Source organism: Coffea arabica, chromosome 6c (genome assembly GCF_036785885.1).
Source record: "Coffea arabica cultivar ET-39 chromosome 6c, Coffea Arabica ET-39 HiFi, whole genome shotgun sequence".
Classification (NCBI taxonomy): domain Eukaryota; kingdom Viridiplantae; phylum Streptophyta; class Magnoliopsida; order Gentianales; family Rubiaceae; genus Coffea; species Coffea arabica.
In genome coordinates, this window is record NC_092320.1 from 20,594,733 (window position 1) to 20,618,221 (window position 23,489).

The 23,489-nt window shown below is 31.3% G+C and overlaps 1 protein-coding gene across 1 annotated transcript; it reads left to right on the forward strand.

The window, feature by feature from the left end:
• The first annotated feature begins 18,260 nt into the window (after positions 1-18,260).
• On the forward strand, positions 18,261-22,892 carry LOC113691884 (transcription factor bHLH100-like). The gene is made up of 3 exons (XM_027210210.2): positions 18,261-18,567; positions 20,521-20,883; positions 22,509-22,892. Exons 1-3 carry the CDS (start codon positions 18,277-18,279, stop codon positions 22,605-22,607), a joined length of 753 nt encoding a protein of 250 aa, XP_027066011.1. The 5' UTR covers positions 18,261-18,276; the 3' UTR covers positions 22,608-22,892.
• The last annotated feature ends 597 nt before the right edge of the window (positions 22,893-23,489 follow it).

The following is a 23,489-nucleotide window of genomic DNA, read 5'->3' on the forward strand; positions in this document are numbered from 1 at the left end:
CTTCAATTCTCATTGAAAACACAAGGGAGGTTGAAAAGGAAGAGATGCTATTGCTGGCCTGGGATGGCCTGATCTTCAACGGTTGTGCATAAAATACTTGACCCTTTACTAGGCCTGTTGAGTTAACCTGCACGGCTGATCCATCAGGCATGATTTCAGTAACACCATCAAGCCTCAAGCTGCTGTGAAATATGAACTCTTGGCCGTTGATGGAGGCTGCAAGACTAGCAAGAAGAAGCAGTAGCTGAAGGGCACTGGACATGGCTAATTTGGTAGCAGCCATTTTCAAAATTTGAGCAGGATGCATTAAAATCACGGTGAACAATCGAATTATATAGTCACTTGGAAATAATTAGGTCAAAAGTCAAGTCAAGAATTAAACAAATAGGTCCATGGAAAATCATCAGTTTTATGAAACAAAGATTTTCATCAAATCTTGAAAACTTGAATCTCATTGGATATTAGAATTCTGATGAAGGTGTGGTGCAGCAGAAAGTGACTTGTTTATTTGACTACACTAGCTGGCAGCTGCAAAATACGGGAGAATTCTTAGTTTATGATGAAAAAAAAAAGGCATTCTACAAGTGGGGCGGATTTTAGAGATTGTTCTTGAAATGGGGTTTTCGCATTCGCGGAATGCGAGCTCAGTAATTTTGATGAAGGTGTGGTGCAGCAGAAAGTGACTTGTTTATTTGACTACACTAGCTGGCAGCTGCAAAATACGGGAGAATTCTTAGTTTATGATGAAAAAAAAAGGCATTCTACAAGTGGGGCGGTTTTTTGGAGATTGTTCTTGAAATGGGGTCTTCGCATTCGCGGAATGCAAGGTCTGTTTGGAAAAAAAAAAAAAAAAGACCAGAAAAGTGAGTCAAAGAAGTAGAACGCAATATCGATTCGGAAATCTTCAAAGAACAGCAAAACAAAGAAAACAGAGCAAGCCACCAAACTCCCGCCATAGCCTCCTCGCAATTGAAAAATCTGAGCTGGGTTCTGCACATCGAAGCATCCAAAGACCGGAGCTGGCCACCATTTGTCCTATTTTGTGTTGCCAAAACGCCGGACGGCAGAAATAGGAGGAGCGGCACCACACGGCTGAGTGGCGCCACCATCTCTGTTGTTCTGCTCCGCCAGAAGCCACGCCTCATTCTCTTTTTGCCTCGCTGAAGCAAGCCCTCCAGATTGTAGCCGGTTTTCAGAGCTTCTTCAACCACCAGATTGCCGACCCATTTGCGCCTTTGCCCACCCACTGCCGCCCCATTGCCGACCCAACATTTGCCAGCATTGTCGTCCCATTGCGACTGCCAAACAGCATAAAGGTGAGTCTTTTCCATTTGCAATGCCTCACTTATAGCATTTTAAGTTTAATTAATACTTGAATACTTGAATCCAACGGCAAGTTCAAATTTGTTGTGAAATTTGGGTTTAAATTTGATGTGGGTTGTACTTATTTTTGCAATTTTTGTGGTGGATTTGAGGATATACGTTATATTTTTTGAATTCTTGCAATTTTTCTGTTTCCAATTTGTTGTAGTTGCGCTAATTGTGTCCGTATGGACAGTGAAGCTGGAAAAAGAAGGAAGTAGTTTTTTGACAAATATTGCAAAATAGTTTAAAACTAAAACCCCTTTAAGGAAAAAATCCATTTAATTGTTTCAACTATTTTTTAAAATTTTTTTAAAATTAGAATGAAATTTAGGTTAAACTTATTTTCTATACATCTAACTCTAAAAAGAAAAGTGGTGCTAGTCTCATTTTATTGTCTACGGCGGATAGAGAGCTAGTGGTACTACGAACGGGTTGGTGTTCATGATTTTTCCAATAAGGCATAAGAAATGACTAAATGTTCTAACATTGGACCAACTTGAAATAACGTTTTAAAAAAAAGTCTATTTTTTTTGTGTTGAAGAAGATAAAACAAAACAAAAAAAAAAGAAAAAAGGGGCAAGTTCCATTTAAAATAGAAAATGGGTTCTAATTAAGGGAATTAAACATGAGATGCAAATGAGAAACGAATTTCTCTAGGGTAGCTATGGGTAAATCGTACATTAGAGTTGTGTTCCTAGAGAAGATTTTAGAAAAATAAGGGTCTTGAACTAAAATGGAAAAATAAATTTTGCTAAAATTGCAATATATGTTAGCGTGACCCAAAATTTGATGCCGAGCATTGAAGTTGTCTTGGATGCATTTCCGTTGTTTTAACAGTCTTAGCATGCCATTTAATTATTTTTTATATACATTTAGACACTATTATCGTACTTTAACAAGTGTATATAAATATATTTGACAAATACTTATTTTTCACTAATGTAGTTATCAAAGTCATTTACAATAATTAGTACTTTAATACGCCCTGAATAATTTGAAATGATAATAATTACAATAATTAGTACTTTAATATGTCTTGTGTAATTTAAAATGATAATAATTAATCATCTCTAACTATTTTAATGTACAAAATAATTCTCTAAAATGCTAAGCACATAGTAGACAAAGTCTCTAATACTCAATGTGGGGGCAAGGGTTATATACCAAATTTGGGTGGCAAGTGCCCACTTTTCAGTTTTTGTTTTTAAAATCTATTTCGCAGCTGTTATTTTTGGTAGAAACACTATCTACATTGGACATTGTATGTTTTGCAATTGGAGTTTAGAAATTTTATTGACATTATGTAGTTTATAGATTAGAGCTTTTGAATTTCATGGATATTTAGATTGTTTGACAGGGAGTTTTAGCCCATTTATAGGGGAGACTCTGTCAAATTTTTTGTAGAGTTTTCTTTGTGAGGGCAACTGACTATTATAAATACATGTCGCAACTTCTGTTTTTTTAAATGATTTTTTGTTGTAAATTATTTCTTCATATAGGTACATACAAGGTTGGTGACACAAGCTTGGGAGGTTTAGAGGCTGCGGTTGGTACCTCTAAGATCCTGACCACAGAAGTTGGCTAGATTCGAATTTGATGCAAGTCATTCGGTAATATATTTTATATTACAACTTTTGAATTTTTGACGTCGAATTGAAATAGTATGTTTTGTTAAACTTCTGGATGTAGAAGAGGGCGTTAGAACACGTTAACGGATTTATTTTAAGTCGAATCGATGGATTTAAAGTTAAATCTAATCTTGTAGTCTATATTTACAATATATGCATGTCGAGGTTAGGGAAATAACAGATAATGCTGTCAAGTGACCTTTGGATATAGCCAAAAAAATCTTATTGTGTTGTTGATGAAAATAGCATACGTATATGAACATAGATCTTGTATAGCTATATGGATGTGGAGCCCAAAAATTGATTAAATATTCTTCCAAATCGCATGTCAATCAACTCTCTTTTGCAATTCGTTTGCGGCTCATAGTTGTTAGGGTTCTAAATTATGGGGGACATATATATTATACAGTGTGGTATTGACCGATTACAACTTAATATAGACCCTATTTGTATCATTGGTACAGTGAGTTTTATCCTACTTATAGGGGAGACCTTGTCAATTTTTTTTTTTTAAATATCTTTGTCAGTTTTTGAATATTTATAGCAATTTCCGTAGGGGAGACTTTGCCGACATTTTTAAAAAGTTTTTGTAATCCTCCTTAACTAACTATTACTAATTGGGATGCAAATAACTTATATGAAATGGTTTGCATATTGAGCAGTTGTTGCTTCATATAGGTGCATACAAGGTTGGTGACACAAACTTGGGAGGCGTAGAGACCTGGGTTGGGAAGTCCATCGTCCAAACCACAGAAGTCCATCTTTAGAATTCGATACAAGCCATTCGGTATTAATTTTTAGTTTACAACTACATATTATGGACGTCGAAACAATGAAATAGTATAGTTTGTTAAAACTCTTCCAAACCACGAAGGCGTTAATCAAATTAAATGGATTTATTTGAAGGCGAATTGATGGATTTAAAGTACTTTAATACGTCTTGTGCAATTTGAAATGATAGTAATTTGAATTGTTTGACAGGGAGTTTTAGCCCATTTATAGGGGAGACTCTGTCTAAATTTTTGTAGATCTTTCTTTGTGAGGGCAACTGACTATTACAAATACATGTTGCAACTTCTATATTTTTAAGTGATTTTTGGTTGTAAATTATTTTTTCATCTAGGTACAACAAGGTTGGGATACAAGCTTGGGAGGTTGTGTTTGGTACCTCTAGAATCTAACCCACAGAAGTTGGCTACATACGGATTTGATACAAGTCATTAGGTAATTTATTTTATATTACAACTATTGGATCTTTGCCGTCGAATTGAAATAGTATAGTTTGTTAAATTTTCTTTTAATAGAAAAGGGCGTTAGAATATGAAATACGGATTTATTTGAAGGCGAATTGATGGATTTAAAGTACTTTAATACGTCTTGTGCAATTTGAAATGACAGTAATTTGGATTGTTTGACAGGGAGTTTTAGCCCATTTATAGGGGAGACTGTCGAAATTTTTGGAGATCTTTCTTTGTGAGGGCAATTGTCTATTACAAATACATGTTGCAACTTCTATATTTTTAAGTGATTTTTGGTTGTAAATTATTTCTTCATCTAGGTACAACAAGGTTGGGATATAAGCTTGGGAGGTTGTGTTTAGTACCTCTAGAATTTAACCCACAGAAGTTGGCTACATTCGAATTTGATACAAGTCATTAGGTAATTTATTTTATATTACAACTATTGGATCTTTGTCGTCGAATTGAAATAGTATAGTTTGTTAAATTTTCTTTTAGTAGAAAAGGGCGTTAGAATATGAAATACGGATTTATTTTAAGGCAAATTGATGGATTTAAAGTCAATGACCAACCTTTTAGTATTTTTTGTAATTGGCAAAATCTATAATGCTAAAAAAGTGACAAAATCTACTATAGGGAAAAATATTAATTTTATAAGGTTCATTGCTAGAATATCACATCATTGTGAATGTGAATCTTGTTATGCGGTGTGAATGTGGAGCCCAAATATATATAACTTCCCGTACTTTTCCTATACTTGTACTTTGAAAATTATAGGGTCTCTTGACAATATGTAGTGTGGCAAATGTCATTACAACTTCATATAAACCCTGTTTGGATTGGTTGGCAGGGAGTTTTAGTCTATTTTGTGGATTGGTTGGCAGGGTGTTTTATTCTATTTTTAGGGGAGACTCTGTCCAAATTTTCTAAAAATTTCGTTGGGAGTTTTAGGCTATTCATATCATTATTTATAGCATATTTCATACATGTTTTCAAATTTTTCATAAACATCTGGATCGAAATTAGTCTATTTAATAGTGTCAATTTCGATCTAGAGTCCACCCTCTTTCATTTGTTTGGACTCTTGGACTACTAATTCTAATTTATTGTCCCCAAAATAGGGATTCATTTCAGAGACATGTCTGTAAAAAGATCTCTGCGGGTAAACCTATACTAGGGAGGAGAAATACATTACGATGATAACTTTGTTTGTTATTTGCCTCGTACTTCCAACCGGACATTCACTTTGAGGCATAGAATTGGATACGGGGAGTTGGTTGACAGGATTTATCACTATATGGGGGTCGATAAAGGGATGTTCAAGCTGAAATTGTTTCTTCATCAACCGTTGGAGAGTTCCAAATATACTGTGTTTCGCAGTGGTGGATGATGAAACTCTTGATGTAATGTACGATCTTTGGATCGAAAGAGTTTCATACAAGGCGGAGATTTATATCGAGAAGGAAGAAATCGTCCAAATGCCTGTAGTTAATAGCGTATTCACTGGACCAATAGGTAATGTTGGTCCAATGATGTCGCTTGTACATGCATTCATGAATCCAACAAAGTTTAACTTCGGTTCTAGTTCAGTCGTTCCAGAGACTTCATCGGCATCTCACTATATGCATGATGATCGATCTATGGATTCATTAGAACCAATGCTCACACCAGGGTCCATGGGTGCCCAGGAATATTTTCATGGCCTGGATTCGATTCCAAGTTTTGAAGATCCAGGGCCATCATGTCATATTTCTCCACATGGGATCGAGTCTAACCCTGGTCAAGGTTGTCGCAGTTCAGCTGAAGATGATGTATATGCTAGTGGGTATGATAGGCTCCTTGCCTCTGAAGAAGATGATCCGGAAGTTGATGCGGAAGAGGTTGAAAAATCGGAGTCGCAAGATGTGTCTAGTAGTGACTCGGATGATGAGCATGAAGGTGGGGGTTTAAGAGTAAACATCGATACCCAACAATTCTTTGTTGGGTATCGGGTTGCCAACACAGAATGCGAAGATATCAGACGTAATAGCACAGCTGGCAGCTCTGCATATGTTCCAAGAGAAATGACATTTTTCTCCGATTTTAGGAGCATAGATGATGATGATATAGAAGAGGAGGATGGATTGGACCGTATTGTCATATTCAGTGAGGAGAATAATAATATATGTCTTCATATGAGGTTTGAGAGTAAGCAGCAGCTCAGCCGGGCAGTTAGAATATGGTCCATCAATCACAATAGGGAGTTCAGAGTTATTGAGAGTAAGAGTAACACGTGGTTTGCTAAATGTAAATCATCAATTGAAAGAACTCATTCCACTTCAACCGCGCCATCGTATCCACCATGCGACTGGTGTGTTAGAGCCGTAAAGAAAAGGACTTATGGAATGTGGCAAATTACAAAATGGGTCAATGACCATAACTGCTTAGGCGACATGATTAGAAATAATAATACAAGCCTGACGGCTTCCGTTATTTCAAGGCACATACTCCGCAGCATTGAAGATAATCCTGGATTAAAGGTCAAGAACGTACATATTACCAATGTATTATAATAAAATAACGTATTTCCAACCGTACAATTACCAATTTTTTTTAATATAAAAGAAATATGCATGTATAGTAAATTATATTAAAAAGATTGTTGTGAATATGATTTTTTTTAGAGCACATATTTGATGACTTTAGGCACGTGCAAATTTTAAAATAAAAAAAATTATTCCTCTGCTAATTACATATTTTTAAATAAAATTTCTCTAACATTTCTCCGAAATATAAGATTTTAGTAGAGATTTTAAAATAAGATTTTACTACCGACAGCATTTTAGTAAAGGCAAATTCTACAAAACAAACAACATTTACATTTAATTTTACATTTTTTTGAGCTTGTAAATTTCATTTAAAATTTTTTTTTTCTAGCAAGTTTGAATTTAATTTTCTGAAAGTCATACTTATAAATGCAAAATCTAACAAAAAAATTAAATACAATTTTTGGAGGTCAAATTTATCAAATGCGAGCTATTTGAAAAATTAAAAAAAAACATTTAGGAACTCGCATTTAGCTCTTACTATTTTCTGAAAAAAATTTTCTAGTTCCCAAGAAAAAAGCAAAAAAAATTAAATTATACTTAGTGTGGGAGCTCTATTGAGCTCGCATTCACGAAATGCGAGCTCAATAAGTAGAGCTCGCATTCCGTGAATGCGAGCTCTATTGACCTCTGAAAATTTTTTTTTTAAGGAATGCGAAAGCGAATGCGAGATCATTAAACATTTTGTTTTAATACAAAAAAATCTCTGCCTCCGAAAAAAAATAAGCACAAAAATTTTACTTATACTTGCTGGACTCTGCCGAGCTCGCATTTCACGAATGCGAGTTCTGCCGAGATCGCATTCCGCGAATGCGAAGACCCCCCGACGAATTCCCTTACAAAAATCACCCCTTTTGTAGAATTTTTTTAAAACTCATCACAAAATTGGAAATTTCTCTGCAAAATACTAAGTCAATTATATTAGTTGGTTGCGGTCATTTGTTGGCATTTGAGGATGTGAATGGTCTCCTGGTTTCCAATAAAATAAAACAAAAGCAAAAAGAAGGCAATTGCATTCACATTCAATATTTGCAGGCTTGAGGCTCAAATGTGATCAGATTTTTTTTTTTCAGTTCGATTATTTGCTGGACTTTTTGACTAATATTAAGGGTCATCCTAAGGCATAGAATAAGACGTGAATCTGGTAGTATTTTATCTGCAAAAATTTAATTTTTTGGGTTGAAGTGCATGCAACTTAGGGGTAATAATATTAAAAGTTATATAATCAGTCCCCTTCTGTTGATTTTGCTTATTTTGTGTTGTCAAGCGTCTATAAAACTAAATTCAAACAATCTCTTTACGCATTTGTTTTCTTCCAAATACATGGTTATGGATCTCCTTATTCACATACATATGCTATTCCTTTTCTTATAGGTCACGAAATATCACCTAACTCTTCTAAAATTTTCAAAATCTCGCTTAGCACCGTTGAAGTGAACTATAGCAAATACCAAAGGTGAAGTATCAAAAGTGATAGTGGGACCATAATTAATATCAATGTGAGCTGTTTACTCTGTTTGGATCCCTTGTTTTTGGAGTGTTTTTTAAAAACTAGTTAAATACAATAAAAATTTTTAAAAAGTACTCTAAAAGATAATCTAAAAATTAGTTTAAAATTTTAAAAAATATCTCAAAATATATTCTAAAAACTCTGGTACTCTTAAATATCTCAAAATATTTTTTAAAAATATTCCAAAATATATTCTAAAAACTCTGCTACAGCAAATTTTTTAAAAACAGTCTAAAAAACAGCTAATCCAAACGATTAGCTAATCCAAACAGCTAATTATTCTTACCATTTGTATGGAAAAACTCAAATAGATAAATTATACACATATTTCTCATAATTTCGTGAAATATTTCATATCCTATCATAAAAAAAACGATTATAAGTTGTGTCCAAACCAACTCAACCTACCCCTGACTTTATTTTTGGCTCTAATTTGAGCAGTGGGCCTAGACCAGTGGTCCAACGATAGAAAGGGCTTTTTCTGTGACCAAGCTTGAGACATCGTCTATACTAACATGATGGATCATTCATACTAACAGAAAGTTTCGACAACGTTGGATCATCCAAATATTATTTAGAACAAAATTAGCTAAACGCGATTAAGTTATGTGTGTGTGTGTGTGTGTGTGTGTAATCAGGGACGGGGAGGGGCAACCGCCTTTCCAAGATTCTGTCCATATCCCATTAATGATTTGGCTTTTTAAAAATCTTACTTTATCTACATTAATTTTGGCTCTCCCCCATCCTTAATTAATGTTGATATGATTTTCCTTTTCCTTTTTTAAATGAATTTCCCATGTTAAACCAACTCCTAATCTCATATTCTATAGGATGAGTGGAATGCAAATATAACAACTAATGATAAAAGTAAATGCCATAAAAAAGAAATAATGTAATTACATTCGGTAGCTAACTAATTAATATCCAATTAGAATTTTGTTTATACTCAATAATTAAAAGGGATACCAACATTTTCATCTTTGCAGTCAAGCATCAATTATTTTCTAATTCTCCAAACTAAGAATTTTTTTTCCAATTTTCTATTGTATATTACATCTGAGCTATTAATTTTGTAAGCAATATTCTTAGTTAGAAGTGAGAGATACAACTGTAGAAAACCTAAAGAAAACTATAAATTTGATCATAATATTGTCATTCTATTAAATGTTTAGCTTTAAAATTGTACACTTTGGGTAGATTCTATTTTGATTTTAAGTTGTATGGATAGGCAGTACAAAATTGCTTGCTAGTATTTCTTAAATTCCTAACATTTTTTTAATATTCTATTTAAGACTATTATTAAAAGTACTTGAATGTTAGTCATTGCCTTGTAAGTTTTGACTTTAAACTTATGTTTCTCACATTATATTATATTTGTATGATTTGGTTGTTCTCCCCACTAAACTCAAATCCTAGTTCCATCCTTGATTTAATGAATAATTTTCTCCCTCTAAGTGGCATGGCTATTGGAAAAGAATTAATGGATTAATCAGTATTTGGGTCATATCCTTTTTTTTTGGTACTAGATTCTCCTCCAATCAATTTTATTTATGATTTCTCTCTAGTCTAACAACATCTATCTCTCTTCTAATTTTGTACAAGAGTAAGTGAAGACAACCTGAAAATTTTTGTATAATTAGATTGTCATTCTCTTACTAATTTTTATCATACTATTTACAAGTTGAAGTGACATGGAAATTCTAAAAGGTCCATAAAGCCAAAAATCATGCTCCTTCATCTTGAATAAAATGTCTCAACGACAAAAAAAAAAAAAAAAACAACAAAGTACTGTTATATTCATAAAAATTTCTTTGAGAAAAAAGAACAATGATAAGAGAAACCTCCATGTAGTAGTGCCATATATTTGCTCAAAAGTTAAAACCACTTGTGTCTCATAAGAAACGATATTTTTTAGTTTTTAGGTTGACTACAAATTTAAATATTATGTGTATGTACTAGGGAGGGAGAGCCCGCGCGACGCGCAGGAATTTGGTACTTGTGATTGAAGATAATTAATAATTATTATTTAATATTTTGTAGTATAAAAACTAAAGTATGATGATTTTATCATGTTATTTTAACAGAAAAATCATAAGTTACATAGTGAGTCAATATAATAATGTGCAATGAAATATCCTTATTCTTATACTATATAAGAATCAGTTGTGATCAAAAGTTATGTTTGAATTTCAACCGCAAATATAAGGGTAGTTTGAGAATGTAAGAATGTTTGAAGTGCAATTGAAAAGTATCCAAAAGTTTTTTCTAAAACTTATTCAATATGATAAAACATTTAAAAGTATCAATTGGACCCCTCATCTCCTGAATCTATATATATTCATGAAAAATCCCTCGAGCAATGCTTCTGATTTCTCCCTCGACTTAAGCTCAAGTTAAATTATCAAGTCAAGTTTATCCATCAATCACTTTGCATCCAATCTAATCTAAAATAATTTTATTTTAGACTAACATTTATATAATTTGGTGGGCATAATACGACTTAATTACATGTTTCTTATAGAGATAATAATGCCAAAAAATGATAGATAGATAAGAAACTTAAGTGACCTCTTCAAAGTTGTGTAGAAACGATTCAGATTTGGTGTTTTTAGCTAGGGACATTTCTTCATAATCTCATAAATAAGTTCAAATCTGCATAATTGTTAAAGATCTGATTTGAAATTGCCTTGATTATAAAAAATTGGTTCAAATAATATTTTTTAAATTTGAAATTGTAGGAAATGGTAACTAAAATCAGAAGAAATTGCTCATATGAATTCAAATTGCAAGCTATGGTAGAAATTGCTTAATATTTTCCAATGTTTACTTGTATAAGTATCCAATATAGCAACTCTACTTAATTGACTCGTTTGAACTATGAATAATAGTTGTTTCAATCAAATCAATAAACATTATTTATCAATGTACAGTATACAATTATGAGTAAATGAATTAATCGAATGCAATCAAAATGGTGCTGTAGCTGAAGCATTTAAACTCATCAAGTTCCACTACAAATTCTTTTAGATAGCATGTTAAATAATATCACAAAACGAGTTGTCAAAGTAAAAAAGCAAATAGAGTGCAAATTACATCTTAGTACTAGGTAGCATGATTAATTTTATTTTTTAGTTTCAATAAAGGACAAAATTCTAAGTTAATAAATTTTACAGTCATAAAATTTCCAATTAAAATAAATACAAGCAGAATTCCAAATCATTATTACATGAAAAACTAAATAAAATTAACTACTTGAACCATACATTATCCATAATATAAAATGCCATAATAGTTCTGTTCAACCATCAAAAATTTTGTCAAGCATTAAACTACTGGTAGAATCACCAGGTCTTGATCCCATCCCTTCTTGCTATGCTTATTGCAACACCCACACCCATAAGCCTGTTGCCTCAGAACCTCAAGTTTCAATCCCTATCATTATTCTTTTATACCTTACTTTCAATAATATTGATTAGCATCTTCAAGCTATCTGAGACTTTGGAAGAAGATGTCAAGACTGAGGCTTCTTCATGGTAACTACCGGATCATTCCCTTTTCTTTTTTTTTTCTTTTTCGCTTGGGAATTTGGATTCCTAGCTACTTAGTAGCAGCAAGACACCGGGAATTCTACAAATTCAGACTCCTTTCTTTCTAGAATTGTCAAAAAAATCATGCTTTTACATGGTTTAATTTGAGTGATATATAGTATGTGACGGCGCATGTAGGTGGTAAATCACGATATACCAGAAAGTCTAATGAATGCAATATTTGATGTTAGCCACTTGGCCGAGGAGGTGAAGATGGATATGAAACTAAGCATGTGTTGGATCCAGTGTGGCGCGAGCTTCAATGCTTCCAAAAGGCAAATCAATCTTCTTCAAGACTGAAGGGACTTCCTCAAGGTCGTCCTCCAACTTGCTTTTGCAATGCCCTCATGTTATACCCTATTCTAATTAAACTTTGACTTAACATCTATAACTTATAAGTAGTAAATTTATAAGAACAAATAAGTTCCACTACTTTAAAAATTAGTTCTACACAACTTCAGTCAATGAATTATAAGCAAGGTAATAAAATTGCTAACCTTATTCAAGATATGTGCAACAAAGCCAGGTTTTGATACCAACTTCAACCTATTCCACAAATACAAGAACCAGAAAATAGTACAATTAGTTAGTTTTTGGAATTAGGAGTATCAAAAAGCAAACTATATGGAGTTCTTGTATAAACCAATCATCAAAAAAAAAAAAAAATCACGTCAAACCCAAAGATCTCACCGCAAGTTAAAGAAAAAGCTACGTCTTCCACCAAATATTTAATAGCCATAATAAAATCAAAGAGGTGAAACGGAAAAAAAAGAAAGGCTATCGGCTGAACATGAAGGCATAACTATGGTGATGGTTGTTTAGGGCAATCGGCTGAACATGGGCCATAAATGTGATAATGGTTGCTCGGGTAATAATTAGGTCAATTAATTGTAATTAAAATCCAATTATGTAAACATCCACTTAATTCCTTAATGGATGAGAAAGGTTTCAGGAAATTGTAAGGTTTGGATGTTAGTATAATAAATGATTAAAAGGCCATTTATGTAATTCTATCAAAACACAAGCTTAATTCAGTTGTACCTGATACTCAACTTGACACCAAATATTGTCACTTACCAAACCTGCCCCTAGCATTAAATGTCTGAAAGGTTATATAAGTAATTATAGTAAAATTAAAGTTGGAATAACTTGTACTTAATACTCCAATTATACTTCAAACACTCTCACATTCCCAAAATAGCCCTACCTTGCGGTTGAAATCTAAAAACTATCTATGTTCTAAACTCGTTCTTATATAATATAAGGATATGTATGTTCCAATATAGTACACATCAAACTACATTAATTCTTCCATACCAGAGTACGTAATTCTCCACCCAGGGTTTACGAGTCACTTTGGTATGGTTAAATGAAAGGAAATACTGCCATTTTAATCCCCAAAATTTGGGCAATAAGCTGTCTTGTTTTAATGAAAATAAATTTAGCCCTTATTATTTTACTTTTGCGGAAAATTGTCCCCAAAATTTTAATAGAGAGAAATTGCTTCCTAATATTTCAAAATTTTGCAAGGAAAGAAAAAAAAGGGGACAATACGTAGAATTTGGTCAATTATCAGCTCCGTGAGAGTCATGTGGGTGTTAATTAAAGCAATTAATGAAACTATCCAGACTTGTCTCTAAAAATTGCTCTTTTTTTTTTTTACTAATTTCTCTTTTCCCATTAATTTTCCTCTCTAAACAGACATTCAATTTTTCTAAAGAACCTAAAAGTCAAAACTAAAACCGACACTAATTTGTAAGCAAGGATCAAATTATATCAAATCTTCTTCTTTTTTACCACTGAAAATAATAGGGACCACATTTTTTTTGAAAACTTTGGGATTTATGTCGGTGTTGTGTAAAAACTTTGGCAACTAACAGAACTTTGTTCCATTTAAATGAATTGGCATAGGAGTGCATGCATTGCGCCTTGGATGTTATTTCATTTTTCCTTTTTAGGTATGTTGGATGTTATTTCATAAAACAATAGCTAACAAATTAATTTGTGAAGATTGATGAGGAGGGAAATTTTTTTTTTGACTATTGATAGTATTTAAATGGGCATAAATTTCTTCTCCTTTGTTCTTTATTTTGCAAAAGCTTCATAAATAAACTAATTAAATTCATGATTACTAGGAAATTTTGCAATATTCAGAAATGATAATATTTCTTCCTATTCTTCTTTGATTTCCAAGAGTTTCAAAAAAAATGTCCCTCTATTCATGATTACTAAAAAAATTCCTTCTTCTAACTTTATTTTTATTTGCCTAGTAGCATTGCCACAAAAATTACTTTAAGTGAGAAAAGCAGTTTTAATCCTCAGTATTTTGCTTGTGTAATAACTTGATCCTTAATATTTCAACCAAAATAAATTTAGACCCAATATTTCTGATTTTAAGCACACGTAGAACAATTGACAAATTCAACAATGATTAATGGTCAATATCAAATTCCTATTAGTCAAAGTTTTGATTTTACACTTTTAGTCTCCAATGCTTGGTGTTTAAAAAACTATGGTCCTATAAATTTTATATAGTCATATTCAGGGTTTTAGGATGAAAGAATATGTAAATAAGATTGAAATTGTGTTAGACATGTATTAGGAACTATAATAATGAAATGTGGAAAAGCTAATTAAACTTCTTTTTTTCTCTTTAATTTTATTTTTTATTTCATTTATCCATGCTATTAATTTCTCATGCACTTTTTCTCTTTTGCATAGTTTATCTCAAATTTGACTTTAATTCTTATATTTATTGTTTTGTACTATGAATTCAATAATGAGTTCTATTATTTTTTTATTTATATTAATAATTAGACACTTCATTAAACATCTCTTTAAGCTATAAGGAAAGGGCGCCCTCTTATTCCCTTTCTCCGATCCACATTTTTCAAAGAGAAATCTCTAATCAAGAATAGAATAAGATCCACTTTGCATGCCTCGATTAAAGCTGAAGAAGCAATATTAGTTTTTGATTTTTGTAAACCTAAACTAAAAGTCCAAAAAAAAAAACACTAAACTCATGAAATGAAGTTCAATGAAATAGCACATTGTGTACTATAATAGGGAATTACGTGAATTGGATAGATATCCATATTCCTTTCTATATTTCTGTATCTTAAATTTTGATGCAAACATCAATTTTGCAAAATAACTATAATTAACTATGGAAAATATCTAGAAGGTATGTATAAAGTGATTAGCACAATGCACTTAATTAATTAGACTTTTTATATCGCTATAGAATGATAATCAACAAAAGAAAAAAGCTAATAAAGCATGGATTATTGATTCAAATGAAATATTATTTGCATATCAATTTTCCTGGAAAAGCATGTTATGGTGAAATATTATTTGATTAAAGATTTGAAATTTACTCAAATCATTCTAATTGTTTAGATATTTTAAAAGTTATTTGGATTTGTAATTCACCAATTAAATAAATACATTTTAACTTTTAGAATAATTGATAATTTATAAATCCAAATACTTCGTAAATAATCTAAATAATTAGAGGGATCTGAGAGAATTTCAAATCCTTCATTAAATTCCTCAATCTAGGCTCAAATCTAACATAAATGTTGCTACAATTGTTAATCAGCCTGATTGCTTTCTTCGCTTCCTAATTTCTCTTATCCAGTTTTGTTTGTACCATAAACTTCATTTGGCCGGCCATTGACTGATTGACATCGGCAAATAATTTTTTTACGGAGTAATAGTACCTCAAGTTTGATTTAATTATTGTCCAAACAGGGAACGTGTTTCCCCGTGCTCCGATCCATTTGCTCGAGCATTTGGTAACATGCCTGCAATGTGCTCGTGCATGGCGTGCATTAACACACGAAATCAACACACACTTGTCGGCCAACTTCTGTCGTCCTAAGTCCTAACCAATTTAATATCTCACTAATTAGTTGTTCGTCACAACTTTTTTTCATTTTTAAATAACATTTTAGGGCATTTTTATAAATAATATTATTCACTTAAGTCTCATATAAGCTTTTAAATAACATTTTTATCCAATTTCATGATTAAATCAAAGGATTAATTTTGGATACATTGTCAATGTATATATCAATAAATATGAACGCATTCCACCTACTCTTAACTTAAATTTGAAGTTCAAATCTTGCACACACACACATATCTATATATCTATGCTTACTAGTGCATATACTATCAGTTTATATAAAATTAGAATTTTGCCCGTGCCTTAGCATGGTCTTTTTCTTATTTATTGTGAATTTATACAAATATAAATAATTTAAGTACAAAAATTAACAACAATCCTACATGTTCATTTATATTAATTTAAAAAATTAATGTATTCTAAATGTTCAATTATTTACTAATTTTTAAAAGTTTGTTTACATCCTTTCACTATAATATTATAGTATATATCAAATAATGTACCTCATATCAAAAACTTGGTAGATATTTTTCTTTTTTTACAAATATTCTTTTAGATAAATTAAATTTTTATAATGACTATAAATCTAGAACTATATATTCATATTTAATTAAGTAGAAAAAAATCCAACAATTCATTTTTTTCATCAATAAATATTCAGTTTCCAACAATATTGATAAATTTGTCAGTGTAACAATTAATTCTTTTTTTACACTAAGTTAATTTAAAATTAAGGGAAAAAATGATGAACAATTTGAATACTAATCAACGATAAGATGGTGAAATGAAGTAATTTGAGATATATAAGATTTCAATAATTGTGATTAAAGAAGTAATTTGAGATATGTAAGATTTCAATAATTGTGATTTGAAAAAGATTTTGCTATAGTTTTATATGTAATAATTGGATAGAAAACAGAATCATTAAGATAAGATTAGTTGTTTGTTAAAGCAATATCATTAAGATAAGATTAGTAATTTTTTAAAGTTATTTTAAAATTAGAGATAATTTTTAAACATATGATATAATCCAAATAGGATTCAATATGAATAAAACCCAAGTGATCCATAACCCGTTAATTCTCTTCAATTAGACCTACTAAGTAGGAGTGAGAAATAATTTTAATTAAAATAACTACTTTCCATATATATATATATATATATAGAGAGAGAGAGAGAGAGAGAGAGAGAGAGAGATTAGTCCTAAATCAAATAAATATGAACTAATTCTTTTTTCCACTATCAGGATTAGGGTTAGAATCTTGAGCTTAGCAGATATGGATGGGAAAGACATAAGGAGGGGTGGGAGGTAAAAGAAGAAAGAAAAAGAACTAATTCTTTTACTTGGCCCGTGTTACTTGTCACAAGAGAATTTAAATTGGACTCCAACGAAAAATACTTTATGATCATTTAAATAATTCTTAATTCTTACCCAAAAAAATTATCATTTTTTTTACCATTACGAAAAACAGGATTACAACAATCAACAACATCTCTACACTTGCTATTTTCATATTCACAACAAACCAATCGTGCTTGGGCAACGAAGCTTATATTCGTTCACATTGGTTCATCTACTTGCCTGGTAAATGTTTTCAAAATATAGATTTTGACCAAATTGTCCTCCTCTCCCCATCAATTGCTGATCAGCTACCAATTCTTGCACATTTACGTGTACACGTAGACACAAGAGTCAAGATAGGCCAGATAACATACAAGTGTGAAAGTGCCTTATTCTTCTGGATACTTTGTGTAAACGTCGATGGTGTGTGATGTAATTAGAAGATCAAAATAATCAGGGTAATGATGTAATTAGAAGATCAAAATAATCAAGGCAATGACATCAAGGTTCTTAAACTTTTATTGCACAACTATTTTACGTGAAAACCATCAAAGATAATCCGTGAGACACAAACGGGAAAAAAAATTGTAACCTCTCTAACATGATAGATGATATTGTGGAAGATTCCTATAAACAACAATTTATTGGGCATTTTTGCTTTTTGAAGTTAATAACACTTCTTTGTGCTACATTTATTTTTAGAGTAAATCTTATATATACTTAATACTATCGTAACTAGATACATGACATATAAGTATAATTTGAATTTTAGATACAAATTTAGTTTAATTATTTTGCGTCCAATCTCATAATGTATACACTATCAGTATATAGAAAATTAATCATTATTTTTATTTCCAAGCTTAGGAAAAAGTCTAAATACCTCAGCATGCTTCTTTAATGGGTAAATGCTATATAGTAGTATTATTCTTCACTTGCCATCCACAGAAATCACCTCCGATATAAAAGAAAATTTTTTTCAACACATCTTACTTTTTCAAATCCTATGCTGAGGTCAGTCAAAACACCACTTGCTATATGCCTATATAAGGCCTTGTCCTTCTCAAACTTTTCTCACCATCCAAAGAAGTTTCAAAGCTCACTAAGAATAATGCTAACAATTTCCCCACCTTTGTTTAGCTACCCTTTGGGGGATCTCAGAAGACATGAACAGAATGGTTCCTATCATGGAGAAACAGAAACTTCTGAATCACTCCTGAATTCTCCAACGTTTCAGCAAGAAGTTGGGCAAAATCTTGAATCCCACCCATTTTCTTCGGTTAATGATCAATCCAAGACGGTAAAGAAGCTGAATCATAATGCAAGTGAACGAGACCGTCGCAAAAGAATTAATGGCTTGTACTCCTCTCTTCGTTCTCTACTCCCACCGGCATATCAAGAGGCATGAATTTATTTTTCTTAAGTTTCTTCTTTGCTAGTATTATTTATGCTATTTTTATTCTAAGGTTTACATGCCTGAGTGATGAACTATTGCTTTAGAGTGCTCATTTTAGTTGTAGTTTTGCTTTTTTTGAAGTAATTAGAAATAGGGATTTAAGTGAGTCAAACTATTTATGGGTAGCTCGATGCTTGACTCAAGAAAAACTTGACTGGACTTGATTTGATACAAGTTTGAACTTGAGTAGTTGGAGTAGCAAATCTAGTCGAGTCTGAGCTTTGAAATGCTATGTTTAGGAGCCCAATCGAGTATTTTTATTATTTAATTTTTAATTTTTAGTATTACTTAATTTTTACTTGATGTCGACTTAATTCGAATACACCGCTGATCAGAAAGATGAAATCAAAACGAAACTGATTTCAAACTTTTAAAAGTTGGGATAAACCATAAGTGGAAAGCTTTAATAAATTCTATAGCTTGTAATTTCGTGTTTATGGTTTTGAGTTGGTTCTTATAAAGCTTTTTGATTCGTATTAAGCTCATTATAACTCTTTGTTATTCTGATGGTTATATTGGTTGTTCTGACTATTTCTATTCTAAAGCTCAGAATTTTTTTTTTTAATTTTGTTTGCTAGTAACCTGGTACCAGTCATATAGTTCAGCACTTTATTTATAGAGAACTTTATTTATATCTATTATCTGCAGAACAGATTCTCAAGTCCTTTAATTTAAGTTACTGTGGACGGTTGATCCCAACACTAAAACGGAGAAAAACTGTTAAGTTTTTGGTGTATTTAGATTGATTGTTTTATGTAGGACTTAGAACCTTTCCTTAAATTTTGTATCACTATTTTATATGTTATAATACCACACTAATATAGTCATACAAGCTATGGTTACGGTTGCTTATCAACCAATGGATCCATACATCTCCTAAGTAGGACTAGTATTTGTTTTTCTGGAATGTGTTGCTGTAATATTTGTTTTTTGGAATATGTGGTTGTAATCTATGTTTTCAGAACCGGACCAGGTATCGACTCGATTAAACTCAGGAGTTAGGGGTCAATGGGTTCAACCGAGTTCGATAGGGGTTGAATCGGATGACGTCATAAATAAAAATTATTTAAAAATTAAAATATTACATGTAAAATACCTAATAACATGTTAATATTAATAAAGGTATATTCATATATATTTGATGTTTTAAATATATTTAACAAGAAAATACAAAGAAATTAGAATAATCAAGTAACAATTTATATTATTTAATGAGCACTAACAAGTTTAGAATTAAAATTATGGATTTAATTGAAAAATAATACCAAACTTTAAGAAATATTGATAAAGTATGAAATATTTGAGGTATATTAATAATTTTTAACAATCTAGGGGTCAAAACATAATATTGAAAAAGTTTGAATTTTTTTTTTTTAAAAAAACTGTTTGAACCGAAAAATCCAGTTTTTCCGGTCAAACCCAGGTTTTGACCGGATTTTTACTTACCCAATTGTTAAGCATGATTCGGACCGGACGCTTAGCCGGTTCCCGGTTCAACCGACCAGTCCGGTCCGAGTTTTAAAACTCAGGTTGTAATATTCCGCAACAAAGCTGGCCATCAACAAATTCAAGAATCTTGGATTTGGGAAAAGGCTAATGATTGGTCTAAGGAATAAAAATACTCTCAAGTATATGAAAAGTTGATAGTTAAGAAATAACCATGTCTTCACATAAAATACTAAAATGAAAACATTCCAAATTTTTATTTATTTGCCATGTTTATGAGTGACTTTGCAATTTTCATACAACAACAAATGTCAAGACATGTACAGCAATTTATACAAATTGTGCACAACAATCAGTTCAAGACATGGAGGATGGATGATATCCTTATCTTAGTTCTTATCGAATATTTGCTTTCTAGTATACTGATAAAGACGACACTATTTTCTTTTGCAGAAGAAATTAAGCATTCCAACGACAGTTTCACGCGTACTAAAATACATACCGGAGCTGCAAAAGGAAGTGGAATCATTAATAGAGAAGAAGGAATGCCTTAAAACGAAGATTTCAGAACAAGAAAATTCAAGTCCTTTAAGAAAGCAAAGAAACTTAGGTTCATCAACTCAGATTCCTTCATCAACTGTTTCTGCAAGTAGGTTAAGTGATAGAGAAGTAATGGTTCAAATATCTACAATGAAGTTCAGTAAATGTTCATACGCTGATGTTCTATCAAGCTTGGAGCAGGATGGCTTTTTTTCACTAAATTCATCGTGTTTCGAGTCTTTTGGAGAGAGGGTTTTCCATAGCTTGCATCTTGAGGTACATCCATAATCTAGCCTACTTGCATTAATTGTTTATTTTTCTATCTCACAGGGCTCTCAATTGGGTTATCTGAGTCTGAATTTAATAAGTTCAGCTTATATAGTTAGTACCACTTTCGAGTTTTGACTTATAAGTTTCGGATTAATAAATGTTAAACTCATACTTAACTCACAAAATATTCGAAATGTGAATCTAATTCAAACTTAGTTCAACCTTGCTTATTGTTCCTTAATTTCACTTTGAGATCTTTATTGTAAGCATACTCAAATCTTTCTTCTTAAGTAAAAATGCACGTTGATGATAACTTTTTAGTCCTCTATGCACTATTATTTCTATGCTATCACTCCTTAGTCTCCTAATTATTTTTCTGGGGGGGAAATAATCCTCATTAGAACGTAAATCGATGATGGAATGCCAAAAAAGGATTAAGAGAACAAGAAAAAAAATGCTTCAACAAACTTGGAGTACACATAAAATTTATTTATGATAAAATTGGATATTATCACTAAGCATTGTCACTGAAACTTATTTCTTGTAGTGATATTTAGACATAATTATATATATATCAAAGTATGAATATATTATATATAATTTTATATATAGATACAGATTAAAGGGCCGGACCTATATCAAGTTTGAATCTAATGAAATCCAAACCCGACTTACATTTAATTTGAGTATAATATTTCAGTTCAATTTCAACCCAACTCAATGAGATGTTAGGTTTATTGGACTTTTTCATGGGTCGAGCGAGCTAGCTCAATGAAAGATCGGTTCACATTTAAATTGGACTCAGGCTGGCCTGGTCCAGGATGGTCCAACTCAATTGACAATCCTACCAAAAACTTAAATTTTCTCAAACTTAAAATTGCCTGTTATAGTTTGTCAAAACTTGGACTAATAAATTATGCATTAAAAGTGATTAAACTAACACAAAAATATGTTGGGAAAGTATATAAATGCGAAGATGATAAGTGTCTCATTTCATATGTACGTAGGTCATGGTGAATTACCTCTCAAAATTCAAATTTACTGTGTTTTAATGCTTAAACGGATAACTTTATATCATAATCACGAGACCATAAAATACCTTGCTGATGAATCTTATTGCTTGTATGACGCATACACATAGCATCAGTACTCAATGGTAGGGTCCAGATACTAAAATGCAAAATTTTGAAACTTAGGATGGGAGTCAACAACTCTTTTTTTTTTTTTTATAATTATCGGAAAAAAGGTTTAAGTTATTCAAGTTTATCCATATGAAGACACATAATTATTCTTTTTTGATTTTAATTGTCAAGATTTTAGTGTAACTCAATTACTTCTTTTTTTTTTTAAAAAAATCTTTATTCGCAAATATTTGTATACACATTTTCTTGGTCCAATGACAAATGTCTAACCAATTGAAAATATGTGGTTCCAGTTAAGTTGACTCATAACCTCATCCTGATTTGATTTATATAACGATCATGATAATACAAGAATATAAGTTGAAGAAGTGAAATAAACCAATTAAAAAAAATCTATGTAAAATTAATAAACTATGTAAAATAGTTGTTCAAATTTCATACAATTTACTAGAGGACTGATCATTTTTCATTTATTCTTGAACTTCATAGATTCGTGGAGCACCAACAGTGGATTTAGAAGGGTTAAGGAAGAAACTATTGTCGTTTTACAGTGAGAAGCTGGAAGAACAATCGATTTTAAGTTTTTAGATTTTGAAATCGACTCTTCTGTAAATATGTAATAGATCATTAAGAAGCTGCATATTGTCAATTGAGCAGCGGATATCAATTAGGAGTTCCTATTTCTGTCCCTTTCTTTATCTTTACAAGTGCAAAAGAAGTAGAATTGTGCATATGCCATACTTAGTTTTGTTGCGGAGACTGTGAAAATTCAAAGGTCCAAAAGGGTCCATTTGGATTACTATTTTTAAGAGCTTTTGTAGAGAAATATACTGTAACGATTTGATATATGTGAAATAAAATGTAATTAATAAATGTGTTTATGGAAAACGTAAAAATTTTTCTGTAAAAAATTTTCACATTTGTATTCAAGAAATGCTCTCTAGACTGCTAGAGCCACATATCCTAGCTTCATATAATCATTTTTTGATCAGATAAAAACGTGGCCTTGTATAGCTAGTTACAAAAAGTCAAACGTTTATTGCTAAGGAGTCCAGAAAATTTTTTACATCATTTTTTAGTACGAAGATAGTTTGGCAAACAAAGTTTATTCATTTGTCATGCTTCACCATTTATAGACTATCTTACTATTATATTTTGGAGTTTTTAAATACAAAAAATTGTAAAAAAAATCTACATGAAATGAATGGAAAAATCACAACAAACTCTAAAAAATAAGTGTTAGGTATTCTGAAAAATCCAAATTAATACCATAATAAATCATGTCTTATACATGTGATTTTTTATTTTTTTTGTGTGATTTTTTAAATAACAATAGATTAAGAATTGTAATTTGTACATGCATATTTTATACTTTTTCTGTAGAAATTATAGAATTGGCATATTTATTGATTATTTTATTTGGTCAAAAATGAATACATTACACTTATTTAGCATTTTTAGAGTTCATAA

Coding starts and splice junctions, on each gene's coding strand:
- LOC113691884 (XM_027210210.2), top strand. CDS start 18,277: ATGCTAACAATTTCCCCACCTTTGTTTAGCTACCCTTTGGGGGATCTC. Junction 18,568..20,520: donor TCCCACCGGCATATCAAGAG/GCATGAATTTAT, acceptor TTTCTTTTGCAG/AAGAAATTAAGCATTCCAAC. Junction 20,884..22,508: donor TCCATAGCTTGCATCTTGAG/GTACATCCATAA, acceptor TGAACTTCATAG/ATTCGTGGAGCACCAACAGT.